This window comes from Leuciscus leuciscus (genome assembly GCF_965113295.1).
Source record: "Leuciscus leuciscus genome assembly, chromosome: 4".
NCBI classification, from domain to species: domain Eukaryota; kingdom Metazoa; phylum Chordata; class Actinopteri; order Cypriniformes; family Leuciscidae; genus Leuciscus; species Leuciscus leuciscus.
The window spans coordinates 20,575,906-20,594,805 of record NC_138728.1 but is presented as its reverse complement, the minus strand read 5'-3'; the positions used below and the strand labels follow the sequence as shown (position 1 = coordinate 20,594,805).

At 38.8% G+C, this 18,900-nt stretch overlaps 1 protein-coding gene across 1 annotated transcript; it reads right to left on the bottom strand.

Moving 5' to 3' along the window:
* Nucleotides 1-29: 29 nt before the first annotated feature.
* Nucleotides 30-18,349, bottom strand: metap2a (methionyl aminopeptidase 2a). Its single transcript, XM_082167438.1, has 11 exons — nucleotides 18,056-18,349; nucleotides 16,542-16,643; nucleotides 15,152-15,217; nucleotides 5,668-5,770; nucleotides 4,792-4,953; nucleotides 4,434-4,615; nucleotides 3,062-3,156; nucleotides 2,890-2,986; nucleotides 2,698-2,801; nucleotides 1,735-1,850; nucleotides 30-663 (listed from the first exon to the last, which is right to left on the bottom strand). Exons 1-11 carry the CDS (start codon nucleotides 18,234-18,236, stop codon nucleotides 411-413), a joined length of 1,461 nt encoding a protein of 486 aa, XP_082023564.1. The 5' UTR covers nucleotides 18,237-18,349; the 3' UTR covers nucleotides 30-410.
* Nucleotides 18,350-18,900: the final 551 nt, after the last annotated feature.

The window sequence follows — 18,900 nt, the reverse complement described above, 5'->3', positions numbered from 1 at the left end:
AGATTTAACCTGTAAAGAACTACAAACAATTTGAAGTATTGTACAGTTTATTTTGTCTTTTTTAAAAACAATCAAAATGTAATAGGTAGGCTACTAGATGAGACAGCCATTTGATATTATACAAATACCCAAAAAAAAAAAAAAAAAACTGTAAAAGCTGTGCGCATTACGACTGACTACCTGATGAATTTGTTTTTCTTGCAAAAGCCCTTCAGTGACGTGTAAAGCCAAGCAGCCATACTTTACATGATCTCTTTCACTGCACAGAGCACAAAAGAGTACAAAGGTTTTGTCTTGCTCACTTAATTCGGGCACTGGCTTGTACACATGCATAGTAGTTTGCCTAACTTAATGCTGAGTATATGCTGTATGTTTTTTGCATGGGACTGGAGTGTGTTTATGCATAAGTCTCAGTAGTCGTCTCCACGGCTCACGACTTCCTTGCACGTAGGTCTGAGCAGGATGGTGTGTTCAAACTGAGCCGTGTACGAGCCCTTGGCGTCACACAGAGGGGGGTAGGGGTCGATGATGCCCAGGTCACACAGGTTCTTCAGGGCCATCAGGTACTTGCTTTCACCCAAACGGTCGAGCCAGCGGCGACAAAACGCCAGGGTGCAGAAGTTCTCGTTCACCACGTTTAGCAGGTGCTTTGCCCTGGCCAGCCTGAAGTTCATTAATGAAAGGTTACAATGTGTTTCTTTTGATTCATTAATCTGGTTTAAAGAATAGAGCAGTCTGAACATTCTTCAAACTGTCTACTTTTGTTTTCCACAGAAAACTCATACAGGTTTGGAATGACAGAAGGGTGAGTGAACAATAACTGAATTTTCATTTCTGGATTAACTTTTCCTTTATGAGCTTCAAACTTCAATAACATGTGCTTGTCTGTTAATATTTTATCATTTTGATTTCATAAACCTAAAACTATTGTTGTATAAATAGCTGCATCAGCCTAATGCATAAACAAACAAAATAAAAAAAAATTAATTTACACATGCGATGCATATTCGTAAAACCTAAACATGCTGCACACAATTTTTTTTTTTGGCAGTGGTTCGCACAAGATTTTCTTACATTTCCTTAAATTCTAAATTGTGAGGTATAAACTGGCAATTCAAAAAAAAAAAAATCTGTCTTTTTCCCCCCTCAAAATTGGACTTACCTCGAAATTGCGAGTTTATATCTCAAAATTCGGAGAAAAGAAGTCGGAATTGTGAGATATAAACCCACATTTCCCAGAAAAAGTCAGAATTGCGAGATATAAACTCGTATTTACCAAAAAAAAAACTAAATTGGAGATATAAACTCGCAATTGTGAGAAAAAAAGTCCAAATTACGAGATATAAACTCACAATTGCGAGGTAAAGTCCGAATTGCGAGAAAAAGTCAGACCTTCAAGATGTAAGCTCGTAATTGTGAGAAAGTCAGAATTGCGAGATATAAACTCACAATTGCGAGTTTAATCTCGAATTTAAAAAAAACAAAACAAAAAAACAATTACAAGTAACAAATTACAAGATAAAAAGTCGCAATTACTTTATTTTTTATTCAGTGAAGGAAACAAGCTTCCAAAAATCCCTGCACCACTTTATTCTAATTTAAAACCATATATTTTCCTCATCATGATGTCACAACTATTCCTTTAAGATCAGAAAGGTTTTCTGAAACAGATCTTCCAGAACTGCACCAAAGTGCTCTACATGCACTAGTACTGTATTTATGAATGGCTGATACCTGATTGGCACATGTCCAACATCAAAGTTCTTCATGTAATGGGAGCAGTCCATGTCATCATGCACCACTCCTTTACCAGTGCTGCCGAACGTCTCAATAGCGAACACATCCCCCTCCTGGACGTCAATGGAAATGAACAGAGAGCCAGTCAAAATACTTCATAGCTTTTTCTATAAAGAGGATGATGAATGTAACAAATTGTTACACAACTTGTAATACATATCACAAGTTCCTGAGTTGTGATTATCAGAAAGGACAATTACACAACTTGTGCAATTAGCTTTAGCAAATGCTAGCATACAATTATAACCACTGGGGCTTGAAATTGAATATGAATACCGTATGAGTGTATATTGCACATCATTTGTATACTAATTGTACACAAATCATATTGTATACAAAGTTTAAAAAATAAATAAAAGGAACATGAACCCGTAAGCAACAATGAAAGTTTCAAACAGTAGTATACTACATTGTTGTCACTTGACTTCATGCCATAAATAAAAATGGTTGCCTTTTTCAGTTTTCATTCAGGTTTTAGTGGCCAAACAAACAGTATGATCAAGACGAATGTAAAAAAAAAAAAAAAAAAATTCGTAATTTTGAATTGAAAATGCAGGCTATTATTTACGTGATTTATGTAATTCATAACTGAATGTGACAAGAAACGTTAGGCATACATTTTTTATAACCATGTGAATGTTCAATTATGGTTAATTTGTAAAAAGTCAAGATTATGGGATACAGTCTTCCATAGTAGTAGATAGTAGTAATCTAGTATGCTATTCTAAACATAGCTAATGTGAAATGGACACCTTTACGATTAGAGAATGGCGTGAAATCCATGCATACTGCGCACAGTATACACACTGCATTAATAGTGGTATGCTATTCCAGACATAGCTAAAGTGATACAGATATCTTCAATGCAACACGCACAAGATGACAATGACAAACACGCACCTCCATTCTGGTGGCTTCTCCTCCCTTCACTATAGGCACGGTTTTACCAGCGTGTATCCGATACTGACCAATAGAGTGTCCGTTCAGATTCCGGATAGGTTTGACTGAGGAAATGCACACAAAATGATGTCAGTTTAAGAGATTATTATTATTATTATTATTATTATGATTATTTCCAATTTCAGTCAATACCTTGGTACGTTTTCCCATCTATTTCAACCTCGTACGACTCCATCACTTCCTGTATGGCTTCTCCAACATCGCAAAGACGTACATCTATACCTGCACACTGTGAAAGAGAGATTGTTAATTCTGCACACACGCACGATAATTTATGGTGTCAGTCGCACACACACACACTCACATTGATGCCTGTGTTGGTAGCGTCTCTCACAGCCTCAAGCAAGCGGTCATACTTTGGATTGAAGGTGACAGTGAAGGCACAGTCAATGATCCTGCCTGAAACACACACACACACACACACACACACACACACACACACACTGCAGTAAATACTTTGTGCGATTCAAAAGGCGTAAAGCAAAATTTTATTTATGCCGACATTGTTCCCACCGCTTTATGAATCCTTTCTTATGATCAAAATGAAACTGAATATCTAATTCAGTTCAACAGTCCATCGCTCATCTGCAGTCCGCTCTCCAGTGAAAATATTAAATCAAATGCATAATAATTTTGCCCCCACTTTCCTAATAGGCATTTCTCAGATAATGAGAAACAGATTCAGCCAAATACGTCTAAGGTTTGCTAGTGTACAGCTGCAATTTTGTTCTATTAAAACATTATTTTATGTTAAGGTTTTTAATTAAGTAACAGTGATATACATCAAACAATTATCATCATCATGTGTCATAATAATAATAATTTAATTCTAATTTTATAATATTTATATATAATATTTATAATATTTTAATTACTATGACTTATAATAATAATTATTATTATTATTAAAATCCAATCATCATACTTTAATTCTTATTTTATATTAAGTACTTTACATGGCTTTTCATAATATTCTATATAATATCTTCTTATTATTAAGTAGTAGTAGTAAAAAACAATCATAAAAATCTAATTCTTATTTTATATTAAGTATTTAGCATGGTTTTTAATTATTATGTCTATTTAATAATAATAAAAATAATAATAACTTTAATAATAATAATAATAAAAGCCAATTATACTAATTTAATAATTATTTGATATGAAGTACTTTACATGGCTTTTAATTATTATGATTGTTTCATAATGATAATAATAATAATAATTATTAATAATAATAATTATTAATAATAATAATAATAAAAGTCATCATAATAATTTAACTCTTGTTTTATATTAAGTATTGTACATTGTTTCATAATATATTTCATATTATTATTATTATTAAAAGCCAATCGTCAATTTAATTCTTATTTATTAATAATAATAACAACAACAACTATTATTATTTAAAGCCAATCTTCATAATTTAATTCTTATTTCGTTTTAAGAGTACTTTGCATTGCTTTTAATTATTAAGATTGTTTTAACTTATTATTATTATTAAAAGCCAATCATCATAATAATTTTACTCAGATTTGATCAAGTACTTTGTGATTTATTATTTTATTTTATTACTTTTAATTATGATTAATAATACTATTACATTAGCATATGAATACTATTATAAAACACTATTATTATCATAAAGGCAGGTGTGTCATCCATGGCCATACCGTTGATGTGTGTGCCGAAGTCTATCTTGCACACGTCGTCGTACTGGAGGACTGTGGGGTCTCCAGCGTTAGGTGTGTAGTGAGCAGCACAGTTATTCAGCGAGCAGCCGGTGGGAAACGCCAGCCCTGCGTTCAAACCGTCCTCTTTGATCAACTTCCTACTGCAGTCCTCCAACCGCTCGCTGAACCAGAGAAAACACAGAGAAAAAGAGATAACACTAGTAAACTGGACACTTGGGCTTTGATGTCCATTTCTTTCATGTAGAACATCACTTCATATTTTCAAACCAGGTTGGAGTTAATTTTAACACCTTAAAAAATAATCACACTGTAGGTTTACAGATATAAATTTCCTCACCAGATGTCAATCATAGTCATTCCAGGTTTAATCCAGCTTTTCACATATTGCCGCACCTGCCGATGGGCTTCAGCCGCCTGCCGGAAATCATTCCACATCTCCTCGTTGGCTTTATCCAACATTTTCTTCTCCTCATTGCTCGTTCTCCAAGCGGCGCTAGAGCTGAGAGGTCCAAAAAAACACTTGAGAGGATGTAGCAAGAACATTTATTTACCCTGAGAATATCCACCATCATATAAACACTATTAAAGATGGACATGTTTCTCCAGGCCATTACGGACTTTCTGTAAGGATCGGGAAAAGTCTTGCAAATGGGGTGGATTTTAGCTGATGTGCTAATAAATATTCTAGCAGTCTATTAAATAAAAATACTTAAATAAAAAATATAAAGTACATCAAGAAATTAATTAAAAATAAATAAAAATTAACCATTTTTATAAATGAAAAACCTTTCTGTTATTCCCTGTAATGATACATTACTTTAACATTTGTCTAATCACATAAAATCAGTCAATTGCAACTTATAGCTGACTGGTTGTACTTTTTCTGACTATTATGGTTAAAGTTTGGCAAAGTCAAGTCCAGACTATAAATTTCCAGCCCATAAACGCCTTCGAAGATGCCGCAGGAATTCAATAAGATGATGTGAGGAAGTTAAGTTTATGAGTTGGCCCTCGCACACACACACACAACTATTTTTGGAGAGAGTACTTTAGGCGCGAGGGAACATAAGTGACCTCTATGTCAGTAGTCTCAGCAATATAATATTACACAGAGCACAGGGTAATACGAGGTAGAGCGGCCCGTAGAAAGTACAAGGTGACCTGAGGGTGTTTAAGAGTGTATTCACATTGAGAAAAGACAAAACATCCTTACCCATCCTGTGATAGAGGGTATTCACACTCCTGACCCACAGGGAACACTCCACTGGTGTACAGATCACAAATGGGGATGGATGGAGGGTCCGTTTGGGTTTTGGCTACAGGAGAGAAGGTATATCAATGTGAGAACAACATCTTCAGTAAGTTCTAAACCTCTATGAATGAATCTTTTGTGGAACTAAAAAGAAGATGTTTCACAGAATGTTCACGCTGCTCTTTTCCACACAATGAAAGTGAAGCTATCAATTTGGATAGCATTTGGGCACCATTTTTTAAATGTGCCTACAGTTCACACAGAACAAGAACCCTACCTGACGATAGTGAGACAGTCTGAAGATACAAAATCTCATAAAAGCTCACTGAGATGATACAGACATTATAAAGTTCTCACGCAATTCTTCTGGGAGGATCATTTTATTTAGGCTAGCAAAATTTACTAATGTGTCCAGGTCGCATTCAGTCACCAATAAATGTTTGGTCTAAAACACAACTGCTCTCATGTTTTACCGCAGGACAGCAATTACGAGTAAATTATATTTCATGTTTGCAGGACTGCGATATGAAGAGAGTAAAAAGTAACATATCTTTAAAAACAGTGTAAAAGTGAAAAGCACATAACAGGCACAATACTGGTATAAACATACATATCTATCGGTTCAATATGTTTCACATGACTAAACATGCATCATCATTTTCAAATACCTCAGTTTTTACAGTCCACACAACGGACGTTTTACACGACACTGTTTCCAACTAAAAACGGAAAACGGATGGCCGTTCATTTACACATCTGTGTTTTGGGGGCCTTAAAATGCAAACTTTTGAAAACGGGTTTCAAAGTGCAAGTATCAAGAAAATGATACTGTTATAATCTCCATGTAAACTACAAAAAACGCATTTTGGTGAAAACGATTAGATCATGCGCATGTGTATTACATGTTCAGTCTAATAGGCGCGTAGTGTTTCATTACAAAGTGACTTCGCCAACTACTGGCATGAAGAATACAGTGTTTTAGTTGGGGTTTTTTGTGTGGATTCGTGTGAACGGGGATCCTTTGTACACGAAAAACGCAGAAGAGAAACTTTGTGCATGTGTTCGTCACCCACTTCATGTACAAAGGTAACCCCGTTAACACGAATCCACCCACCCCAAAAATATTTTTTTTGAATTTAAAAAAATTCAAAACGCTGTATTATTCATGCCGGGCCAGTAGTTGGCGATGTCACTCTGTAAAGAAACACTACGCGCCAATAGACTGAACACATAATACACATGAGCATGACGTCACCATTTTCACCAATCTGCGTTTTTGTAGTTTACATGGACACTGTAACTGTAACCACCCCAATAGAATAGAGTGAACTACAGGTTCTCTACTGGACCAATGATTTTCTGTGGCTCAACAACCAAGGAAAACACTCAAGTACACAATTTCTTAGATATAAATATAACAATTTTATTTTTGGACAAGCATAATAGTAAAACCCAGGGGGGGGACAGCAGGTTGATGCAATGACAGGTACGATTATAATCATGTATTTGTAATTAATGATAACATTTAATCAATAAGCTTAAAGAGAAATAGAGCATCAATCAAACAGGACAATATATTCAGCACGAGGTTACCAAGGTTGTTAAATACATGCATTAAATCAATTCATGTGATCACCCATAACACGCATAGTTTCATTGCACTGCAAACCTCATATAAAGTCGTATAAATCACTTAAATACCACACCAATAAATACACACCAAATATCAGGACATACCATCAATACCACTCACGCTAAATACATAGACGTCGTCAATAGCTGTACAGTACAAGAGTCATATGGGAGGTAACCTGCTCTCCTACCCCCTTACGCACACACACTCACTTTACACACAAATGGCGCTGGGGGACCGGTAATCACACACATAAATAAGGCCTCCCCAGCGAACATAGCACTACCAAGACACACATCGATAACCTTAAAAATGAGAGTGTACTGCTGGCTTCCTTACCCGCTACCGGACGTGGGTTCACGCATTCAAGGAAATCGATGGCGGCCGCCAAACTTTACGGGGAAAAGCCCCAACAAAATATCCCTCCCAGTCACACGCGTCTATCTCCAACCCACGTCCCGGCACGGCAGCCTCGGCAAAGAACTCAGCAGCACGCACAAAAACCCTCCCAAACAACAAATTCATCATACCTTTAATGGCTTTGATCCCTGATTGATAATGAAACACAGGTGTTTCTCTTCCCCGACACATCATGAGGAAAACACTGTGGACGCTACTAGCGTTGCCACTCCCCTTATTTGGGGACGAGCAGCTTACATCCGCCCCCCCTACTCTAAATGTGTCCGCACATTCCCACTCGAATACTTCACATTCTATAACGTTGAGGCAACAGGCCCTTCGTGGCCCGAGTGGACCGTCTTGAACATTCGACCTGCGAAGCAGGTGAACATGAGGGATTTTCCCCCTGTGCAGTCTGTAATGTTACTTCATCAGTGTCCATATTACGGGTTGCTTCATCAATGTCCATATTACGGGCAGTCTCTCCGTCCTTTTGTGTGGGTACTGGCAGACCTGTAAGACCGCCCCCCACCCAAGGATACATACACCAATTACTGTTCATAGGATTGACATCAGAATTAGAATGCAATACCTCTACTTCTTCCTCCTCTGAGGGCAAGGAAATTTCAAACTTACATGGGCTTAACATATTGCGATGCAACACTCTCTCGCCACCATCACCCCTTTCCTTCTTAACCACATAAACAGGTATATCTTGATTAGGTTGTGACGCCACTATGTATATATTACGTTCCCATTTATCATCCAATTTACCCTGTCCCCTGGCCCTCTTATTCAATACCATAACTCTCTGACCCACCAACAAAGGTTCCCACTTGACCCTACGGTCAAACCCCTTCTTTTGATGCACTTGAGCCTTCTGAATGTGTTTTCTGGCTTGATTATAGGCAGTCACTAGTCTTTCATGGTGGTGGTGCACCCAGCTACCTGTTGTGCCTGAGAATTCATCTCCCCGGCCCAGCATCACATCAATGGGCAATTTCGCATGACGGCCAAACATTAGAAAATAAGGGGTATACCCTGTAGAGGAATGGGGTGAATTATTGTATGCCTGTACCAACTCTGCCACATACTGATCCCAGTTCTCCTTCTGGTCGTCCCTTAATGTCCCCAGCATACTCAGCAGTGTCCGATTAAAACGCTCACATTGTCCATTTCCTGCTGGGTGATAGGGCGTTGTGTGAGACTTACTGATGTTATACAACGAACATAATTCTTTGATGACTTTTGATTCAAAATTGGGGCCCTGGTCAGAGTGCAGCTGATCAAACCCCCCAAAAGGCTGTATAAAATGTCCCCACAACACCCTTGCGGTAGTCACTGCTGTTTGGTCCAAAGTTGGCACTGCAACTGCATAACGAGTGAAGTGATCCATCATTACTAGAATATTGCACATTCCACTGCGTGAAGTCTCCAGTGACAGGAAGTCGACAGAAACAATCTGCAGAGGATATTCTGATTGTATAGATACAAGGGGAGCACTCACTTTATTAACTGGAGTCTTATGCAGATTGCAACGAGCACATTGGAGGCACCACTTCTCCACTCCTCGCGCCAGTCCTGGCCAAAAGAAACGTCGGCGTGCCAAGCCCAGGGTCTTTTCCATTCCAAGGTGTCCTGCGTGGTCATGCACCCATCCCAGGACTTGATTCTGCAGACACTGAGGTACAATCACTTGTTTCCATGTGTCAAATGTCTTTGGATCACATACCTCCCTGCACAACAGCCCCTGATCCACACAGAGGCGGGCCCACTGTCGCAGCAGCACTTGAGTGGGCCGGTCTTCAGCTGCTCGCTCTTTTGGAACTGGCCCTCTTCCTCTGTCCATATAGACCCACAGTCGTGACACCACTGGACAATTCCGCTGTGCCCTCACCCACTCGGCCAGTAAGCTGGGGCCAACTCTGTCTTTATTTATTTGTGTCCCTGCCTCCATCTTCTGACCCTCCTCCAATACGACATCTTCAACCACTGGAACAAAAGCATGGACACAGGCACGAACCACTTCAGATGCTACATATCCAGCCTCACCACATGGGGCCATCCCATCCTCTGTCGTCCTGACAGTAGTCTCATTCACAGGCCACCTGGAGAGGGCATCAGCATTTCCATTTGTCCGCCCCGGTCTATATCGCACCTCAAACTGAAATCCTGCAAGCTGGGCCGCCCATCGCTGCTCCACTGCACCCAAATTTGCTGTATTCAAATGAGCCAGTGGGTTGTTATCTGTGAACACAGTAAAGGGAGACACAGCAAGATATTCCCGAAACTTTTCTACTATAGCCCATTTCAACGCCAACAGTTCTAATTTAAATGAGCTATAGTTTTTATCGTTTCTTTCAGTTGGACGGAGACTTCTGCTTGCATAGGAGATCACTCTCTCCCTTCCGTCTTGTATCTGTGCCAGTACTGCCCCCAAGCCTGTCTGACTGGCATCAGTATACAACAAAAATGGCAACTGAAAGTCTGCATAAGCCAGTATGGGTGCTTGTAGAAGAGAGTCCTTTAATTTCTTAAATGCCAGGTCCTGTTCCTCACCCCATGCCCAGCAGTTTTGTTTACCTATGGCCGGTCGGATGCGTCGTTTTGATGTCCCCCACATCATAGAATTCAGGGGTGCTGCGATATGGGCAAAGTTTTTTTATAAAGCGTCTATAGTACCCTGCTAAGCCCAGGAAAGCACGCAGCTGGGTAATATTCTGAGGAGTTGCCCAGGCCTCCACTGCTCGCAACTTCTCAGGGTCTGGTGACACCCCTCCTTCTGCAATCACATGGCCTAAGTAATGCACTTCAGGCTGGAAAAGAAAGCACTTAGTAGGTTTAACTTTCAGGCCAAAGTTCTCCAGGCGGCTGAAAACCAAATCCAGATGGGCAATGTGGGCCTCAAAAGAAGGGGAAAAGACAATTATATCATCCAAATAGAGCAACAATGTTTCGAAATTTTGGTCACCCAGGCAACTTTCAACCAGTCTCTGAAATGTTCCTGGAGCATTGCATAGCCCCATCGGCATCCGATTAAATTCATATAACCCCATAGGTGTCACAAAGGCGGTCTTCTCCTTATCAGCTGGATGCACCCCCACCTGCCAGTACCCATGTGCTAGATCTAATGTTGAAAAAACTCTAGATTGCTTCAATGAAGCCAATGATTCTTCAATTCTGGGGAGGGGGTACGAGTCTTTATGTGTAACACCATTCAACCTCCTGTAGTCTACACAGAAACGAAGGGTGCCGTCCTTCTTTCTGACGAGCACTACAGGCGCTGCCCAGGGGCTATAACTCTCCCTAATAATACCATTTTCCAGCATGTTACTCAAAAGTCCCCTCACTTCTTGATACAATTTTGGTGGAATCCTATTATACCGTTCTCTAATTGGAGCTGCATCGCCTGTTGGTATCACATGCAACACCCTATCAGTGTACCCATAATCCTCCTCATGTTCTGAGAAGACCTTCTGATGCTTGGATAACAATTTGGAAATCATCTCTTGTTGTTCAGTACTAAATTGTAGTGGGTCTAATGGGACAGTCACCGACCGAAACACCTGTTCTTGTTCTACATCCTGCACTCTATTCTGCCTTACCCCCACCTCCACTGTCTCATCATCCAACGATCTTAACTCTACATCTCCTTGCCGACTTGGACACAACTCAACCTCAAAAATCTGCCCTATTCGACAGCGCTGAAAAAGAGTCACTGGGGCTGTAGAAAGATTTAAAATTCGGACCATAACTTTACCCTTTGAAACTGTGCTCAATGATCTAGCTACCAATAACTGACCCGGCAATACATCTTGACAAGGTTCTACTAAACCCACATAATCCTTCCTATCAGGTCGTAAACGTGCACATGCCTCTATCACTACCTCTGACTGTGCTGGTATTGTCTTTCGTTTTCCCTGCGACCAGTAAATTGAACTTATCTGTCCTGACTCATCAGCAAACTTTAACAGATCTTCACACACCGAAAACATCTGATGCCACACCTTAACCTGCACTTCACCTTCTGCCCCTACACAACCATCCCCAGTCTGTGTCATCAGAAAATCTCTACACTCCTTAATCACATTCATGCCAATTAGTCCTGGGTACAATGATCCATTTGAGTCTTTAACAATCAGCACTCCCCTTTTTGGTATAACTTTCCCACATATATTCAAATCCACCTCAATATATCCAATATACGGAATCGTTAACCCATTAGCAGCTACCAAATTGAACTTTTGAATTGGTGGGTACATTGTTGATCCTCTAGTCTCAAAATATTTTTTAAAATAGCTTTCGGTCAATGTAGTCACTTGTGAACCTGTATCAATCAAGCAAGGCGTTTTAACCCCCTGTATCACCACTTCCACAACTGGACATTGTCCTATTAAATGATCTTTCTTTTCTGATTGGCCACTACCCAATGTACCCACTGATTGGGCCTGTACAGTGGGTTCTAAAAGTTTAAAGGCCTCTGTGCTCCCTCTGCAACTCCACAACGTCTTTCAATATGCCCAACTTGTTTACAACGTCGGCAGATAGGTCTTCCCTGATGGTCAAATTGATCTGAACTTCTTCGACCCCTCCTTACCTCATACCTAGATCTTGCATTATCACTACTTGGCAATAAGTGCTGAACTCCTTCACGAACTTCCTTAATCATTCCAGCAACCATTTCCTTTATTTCTCCTTTTAACTGCAAAAAGACCTCCTGTTTAATCTCCTCTACCAATTTTGTTGTATCGGGGGCTGGTTTTAACTGTACTGTTGCAGCTACTGCTTGCCTTACCTCCCCAAACTCCTCTGCTCGTAGAATTGCTTCTTGTTTAACTTCTACAAAAGAACTATCAGGAGCTGCCCTAACCATACCCCGAAGTTCCCTACGCAATCCTGCATCACAGAGTCCCAAAATAAATTGGTCACGTAAAACATTACCCATAATGGTGCCATCGCCCCTATTCTCCAACCGATTACTCAATTCTTGAAGTGCCAAGGCAAACTGCCTAACATTCTCAGCTGTCCTTTGTTTACGAGTAAAAAATTGGGCACGAAGGGTTGCAAGGGGGACAATATCTCCATAAATGCTTTTCAAAAATGACAATATCTGATCAGCTGTCGTACGCTGTGCTGTTGGCAAAGCTAACACTTCCCTCTTTGCTTCCCCATCAAGATTACTTATTATAGCAGAAACCTTTTGCACCTCAGAAAAAGGGTATATATTAAACGTCGATGTCTGCATATTATACCAATCCTGAAAATTATTCCCCTGTACCATTTGATCTCCATTAAATTTTTGACACCAAGGTGTCCCCATCATCATTGGAAACATAAACATATTTGCATTTGTTGCTTGATTCTGAGCCGTATCAGGTGAACCCTCTACTCTCTGCTGCCCCTCACTAGATGTAGAAGGTAACTGTACTGATGGTTGTGCAGTTGACATTTTCCTGGTTATTGCCCACAGTCCAGACTGCCAAAACTACGCCAAGTTGTAACCACCCCAATAGAATAGAGTGAACTACAGGTTCTCTACTGGACCAATGATTTTCTGTGGCTCAACAACCAAGGAAAACACTCAAGTACACAATTTCTTAGATATAAATATAACAATTTTATTTTTGGACAAGCATAATAGTAAAACCCAGGGGGGGGACAGCAGGTTGATGCAATGACAGGTACGATTATAATCATGTATTTGTAATTAATGATAACATTTAATCAATAAGCTTAAAGAGAAATAGAGCATCAATCAAACAGGACAATATATTCAGCACGAGGTTACCAAGGTTGTTAAATACATGCATTAAATCAATTCATGTGATCACCCATAACACGCATAGTTTCATTGCACTGCAAACCTCATATAAAGTCGTATAAATCACTTAAATACCACACCAATAAATACACACCAAATATCAGGACATACCATCAATACCACTCACGCTAAATACATAGACGTCGTCAATAGCTGTACAGTACAAGAGTCATATGGGAGGTAACCTGCTCTCCTACCCCCTTACGCACACACACTCACTTTACACACAAATGGCGCTGGGGGACCGGTAATCACACACATAAATAAGGCCTCCCCAGCGAACATAGCACTACCAAGACACACATCGATAACCTTAAAAATGAGAGTGTACTGCTGGCTTCCTTACCCGCTACCGGACGTGGGTTCACGCATTCAAGGAAATCGATGGCGGCCGCCAAACTTTACGGGGAAAAGCCCCAACAAAATATCCCTCCCAGTCACACGCGTCTATCTCCAACCCACGTCCCGGCACGGCAGCCTCGGCAAAGAACTCAGCAGCACGCACAAAAACCCTCCCAAACAACAAATTCATCATACCTTTAATGGCTTTGATCCCTGATTGATAATGAAACACAGGTGTTTCTCTTCCCCGACACATCATGAGGAAAACACTGTGGACGCTACTAGCGTTGCCACTCCCCTTATTTGGGGACGAGCAGCTTACATAACAGTATCATTTTCAAAAACTTGCACTTGCCGCCAAAACGCCGTTGTCGTCTAAACGAACGGCCAAAACGCATACAATCTTTTCCAGTTTTAGTTGAAAACGGTGTCATGTAAACGGCCCCTTAGGAAAATGTTTTCAAAATAAACTTTCCGCAAGACAAAAACACCAGCTCAGTGTGGACGGAACGGGAAAAGATTCGAATGTATTAGTGTGGACAAGGCCTCCCATTCTGCTATGTATTCGTGCTTTATAATATTTGCAGGATGTAAGTTACTTGCACCAGTCTAACATGACAATGCAGATGTCTATTTTTAGTGAATAACAAGTGCACAAGTCATATGGACTACTTTAATAACTTTTTTGTTGTTGTTGTTGTCGTCATTTTTAGACCCTGATCACAAAGAGCACTATAAACATTTCCCTTATGCTTTTACTTTTTATCCAAGGAAGATCGATTGTAAATGAATAAATTCTCTCTCATGTTTTGAGAGAAAATACTTTCACATCATAAGACACACATCATTACAGTGAAAGTTTGTGGAAAAGTTAGCTGATAACATCTGTTTGTTTGAAGCTGACTTGAGCGTTTTATGTTACGTCTCTGATAAATATCTGCTAAATAATGGCAAAGCATTTGGTGACACGTGGGACCCGCTCAAAATCCTCCGCTGAAATAAAGGCTGCACTGCAGGATTTTCCCAGAGGCACATTGATCTGGCATTACGCCAGTGCGCTGCATTGGCAGCCAAACACGCTCCCTGCCCCCCATCAACACCAGCACACGTACGCGGATTCGTACCGCGGTCCCGTATCGGCACACACTCAAAGGTGCTGCAATGACACGGTCACAGATTCTCACTGATAACTGATTACTGCTCATTTCTCTTCAGTGGTCACTATCTAACATCTTTCCCAAAACACTTACGTCCTTTCTTCTTTTTTGTTTTCTTTTTCTTCTTTTTCCCAGAGACGTTATCAGCTTCCTCACCGTCTGTGATGGTAACAGGGTTGACACAATAATAAGTGACGTGCAATTAAAATGACAATATTCACAATATACTACTGGCATACTGTATTACTCATCAGTATAGATTATATGCAGCAAATGTTTTTAATTATATACTGTATATAAAAAAAAAGTGATATCCATGGGGATATTTATTTTTAATAACCCTAGTACAAGTTGGATTAAACTTAAATTTGGATTCAACTTTTGATTATAATCAAAATATGAAATATGAAATATTTTATATATATATATATATATATATATATATATATTTTTTTTTATATATGAAGGAAAACAAAACTGGAAACTTGGTTTACATAAAGGTATTAATCTGACTAAATTTGGCAAAAAAGGCAAATTACAGCAACAGGTTTTATTGTACTATGCAAAAACAAATGCATAGAAATAAAAAACTTCACAGGAAAAAAATCAAACATTGACTATAACTAAATACGTTTTTAATATTTAATAAATTCTCTTGTTTTTGCATGTGCTCATCATTTCTTTGGATGACAACCTGGCCCAAAAATTATGTCTGCACAATTAGGCACGTTTTATTGCGTTATCACAAAACAACTGACTCCAAACACAACTACGCAACATGATAACAAAATCTTTAATAATTTTTTTATAATATTTATATAAAGGGTGTAATTTTTTCCCACGACATCAGAGCCAGACATCACTATTGGCCATGAATTGTTTATGTATGTGTGTGTGTGTATAATATATTTACATATTTTTTTTCTATTTCTATACACACACACACACACACACACACACACAATAAAAAACATTTTTGTGACTAAAATAAAGTGTATTAAATATTACTGTGTAAAAGTCTGTATACAAAAATAACGATAAACAGTAGTATGTTGTTGTGACATGACCTTGAGTTATTATTAAAAACAAAAAACAAAAAAAAACATTTAACTATTTTTTAATCCAATTTTGTGTAATACCAGCTCAACTCTAGGAAGTCTGATTTAAAAAAAAAAAGGTCAAGGCAATGTCAAAAATCTAGCTTGATATTACTTCCAGTTCATCACACTACAAATGGAAGGGGTGCATTGCATTGTGGGATACAAAATCCTGTGCAGTGCACAGCGTTTGTCTCCAAGGCAATTTGACAAATGTAACTGGTTGTATTGTATGCATATTTGGGTAGTTTATCAGTACGCAATTGCATACATAATGGGTATGAATAAGATCTCTGAAGCATTATAGGAAGACAGTTGTGTTAGATCATTTATATGGTAAGAAAATGAGCATAAGAACTGGAGGCATCCATTTAAAAGTGGAATACCTTCTTCTCCATCCTCTTCTCTATCTTTCTCATCCAGGTTCTGCTGTTCTGTTTGTTTCTTCAGCTCCACCTCGCCATCCTCACCCTGCTCTCCGTGTCCTGCTGCAAAGTCACACACACAGGTGAACAAGCACATAAGCAAAGGAAGTGCTAAGTGTGCCAGATGCATCAGCAGCGGCGACCTGTGTGTGTGTGTGTGTGTGTGTGTGTGTGTGTGTGTGTGTGTGTGTGTGTGTGTGTGTGTGTGTGTGTGTGTGTGAGTGTGTGTGTGTGTGTGTGAGTGTGTGTGTGTGTGTGTGTGTGTGTGTGTGTGTGTGTGTGCACGTGTGTGTGCGCGTGTGTGTGCGCGTACGGAAGTGAGTAACTGCTGTCAGTTTGGAAACTGTCCACAACTTCATCTCTTATACTGGATCTATGTCTATGAAAGCAAACTTGGCTCAGAACAAGCCTGAGAAACAATCTGCAGCATCATATAACCTTGGTAGGGCAACACAGTAGACGTGGTGTTGCAAGTGCACAGATAAGTACATGTTATAAAATACAAGTGTATGCACGGCAGAATTTTACATGATCTATAACTACTTTACACTAATATATATATATAACAGCAACTTCAATTACGTCTCAAAAGTAAGCCATTACCTTTAAAAGCAATGTGAAGTGACAATCATAATTTTGCCAGGCTGCTTGTAAACTCACCCACATAATTTCACGTTTATTTATGTTTAGCTGCCTAACTTTCTGGACTTTACTGGACATCTTAAGCTAAAAAACAAACAAAAACGAGACATTTTGAATTGTGTTTTAGGGCATCTCAAATCTTTGACTGCCAAGACAGCGCCAACATTGACAGCATTTTTCAGCATCATATTACTTAATTATAATATAATGTTTTGAGATGCAGCCTATATGTATGTATATATATATTCTTCTATATCTATAAGACAAAAGCAATACAAATGCATAAACAAATAAATATCTAATACATTTAAATAATTTAAAAGTATAAGATATAAATTTGATATAAATATAGAAGTATTTTTAATATCTATAAGATATTAATATTTTTAATGTCTATAAGAAAAACTGTATTACATAAAATAATAAATCAATGTTTAATAATAAATCAATAAAATTGTAAAAGTATAACATAAATATTAAAACTATACATGTGTATTATATATATATATATATATATATATATATATATATATAAAATACATAAAAAACATAAAAATAATAATTATATAATAATTAAGTTAAAATGATAACATCTAGATATATTATATTTTACATTAACTTAAAAATACATTATACGTGTTTTTTAAGCTTTTCTTTAGGATCCCAAAGCATTCCTGGGCTGGAAAAACTTTTTACAGATCTTCTAATGCCTGACTCAAAACGTATGTACACATAGGACAGATGATCCTGGGTATGTTTATAGTTCCTCAGAGTTCACAGCTGATGATTTAAAGCAGGGTCTCTGCTCTTATTACTATGAATGAGACACTCACCCGAAACTGCCGACTTGCCTTTCTTCTTTTTCTTCTTCTTCTTCTTCTTCTTTGCGGGATCAGCTTCGTCTCGTTCCGCCGCGTGCCCGTTGAGGATCAGCGTGTCCATGCCTGGCGGTACCGGTACCGGGCTCGGGTTCACCGACATCGGCTGCAGCTGCTCGCTCCCGTTCGCCTCCATGATTCATGCGGACGCGAGTGAAGAGACTGAGGGACCGGTGCATTGTGGGAGGAGCGGAGAAAAGCTGCCGAATCAGCTGAGTGAGTACATGACGCGGAATGCCATTACAAGCATCCTACTATGGTGAAGAATTAGCTCATTAATGTTAATTTGGTCACGCTATCGAGAGCCTCCAGAAAAGTTATCTAATTCATATTCATGAGCATTTCCGTTCGTTAATTGGCCGTCTGACTAGTGCGTTCTACCTCTTAGCCAATCAGATAAACCCAATGGGCAAACGTCACTTAAAATGATAAATATTCATGATCAAGCCTTCGACACTGTGGAGTTTGTAGCGAGCAGAATATTAATGAAGGAAACCCATTCAGAGAAAATGTTTGACAAAGTGCAGGTTTATTTTTAAATGTTTAAAGTGTTTATTCATATTCTAAAGTAGCTATAATGTGTACGTAAGAGTTTTTGAGCAATCATGAGTACAGATTCGTACCTTAACTCATTTTAATTCGTGATGATAGAATGTATTTATGTGCAATTTAGTACACCATGTTCTTTACTGCACATTTTGTGTAAATCTCACGAAGGTGATGTCTGGGTCATATTTCACACTGAAACAAAATTAATAATATTTAAGAAATCTTATGACCATTCTAAATGTTTTGTAATA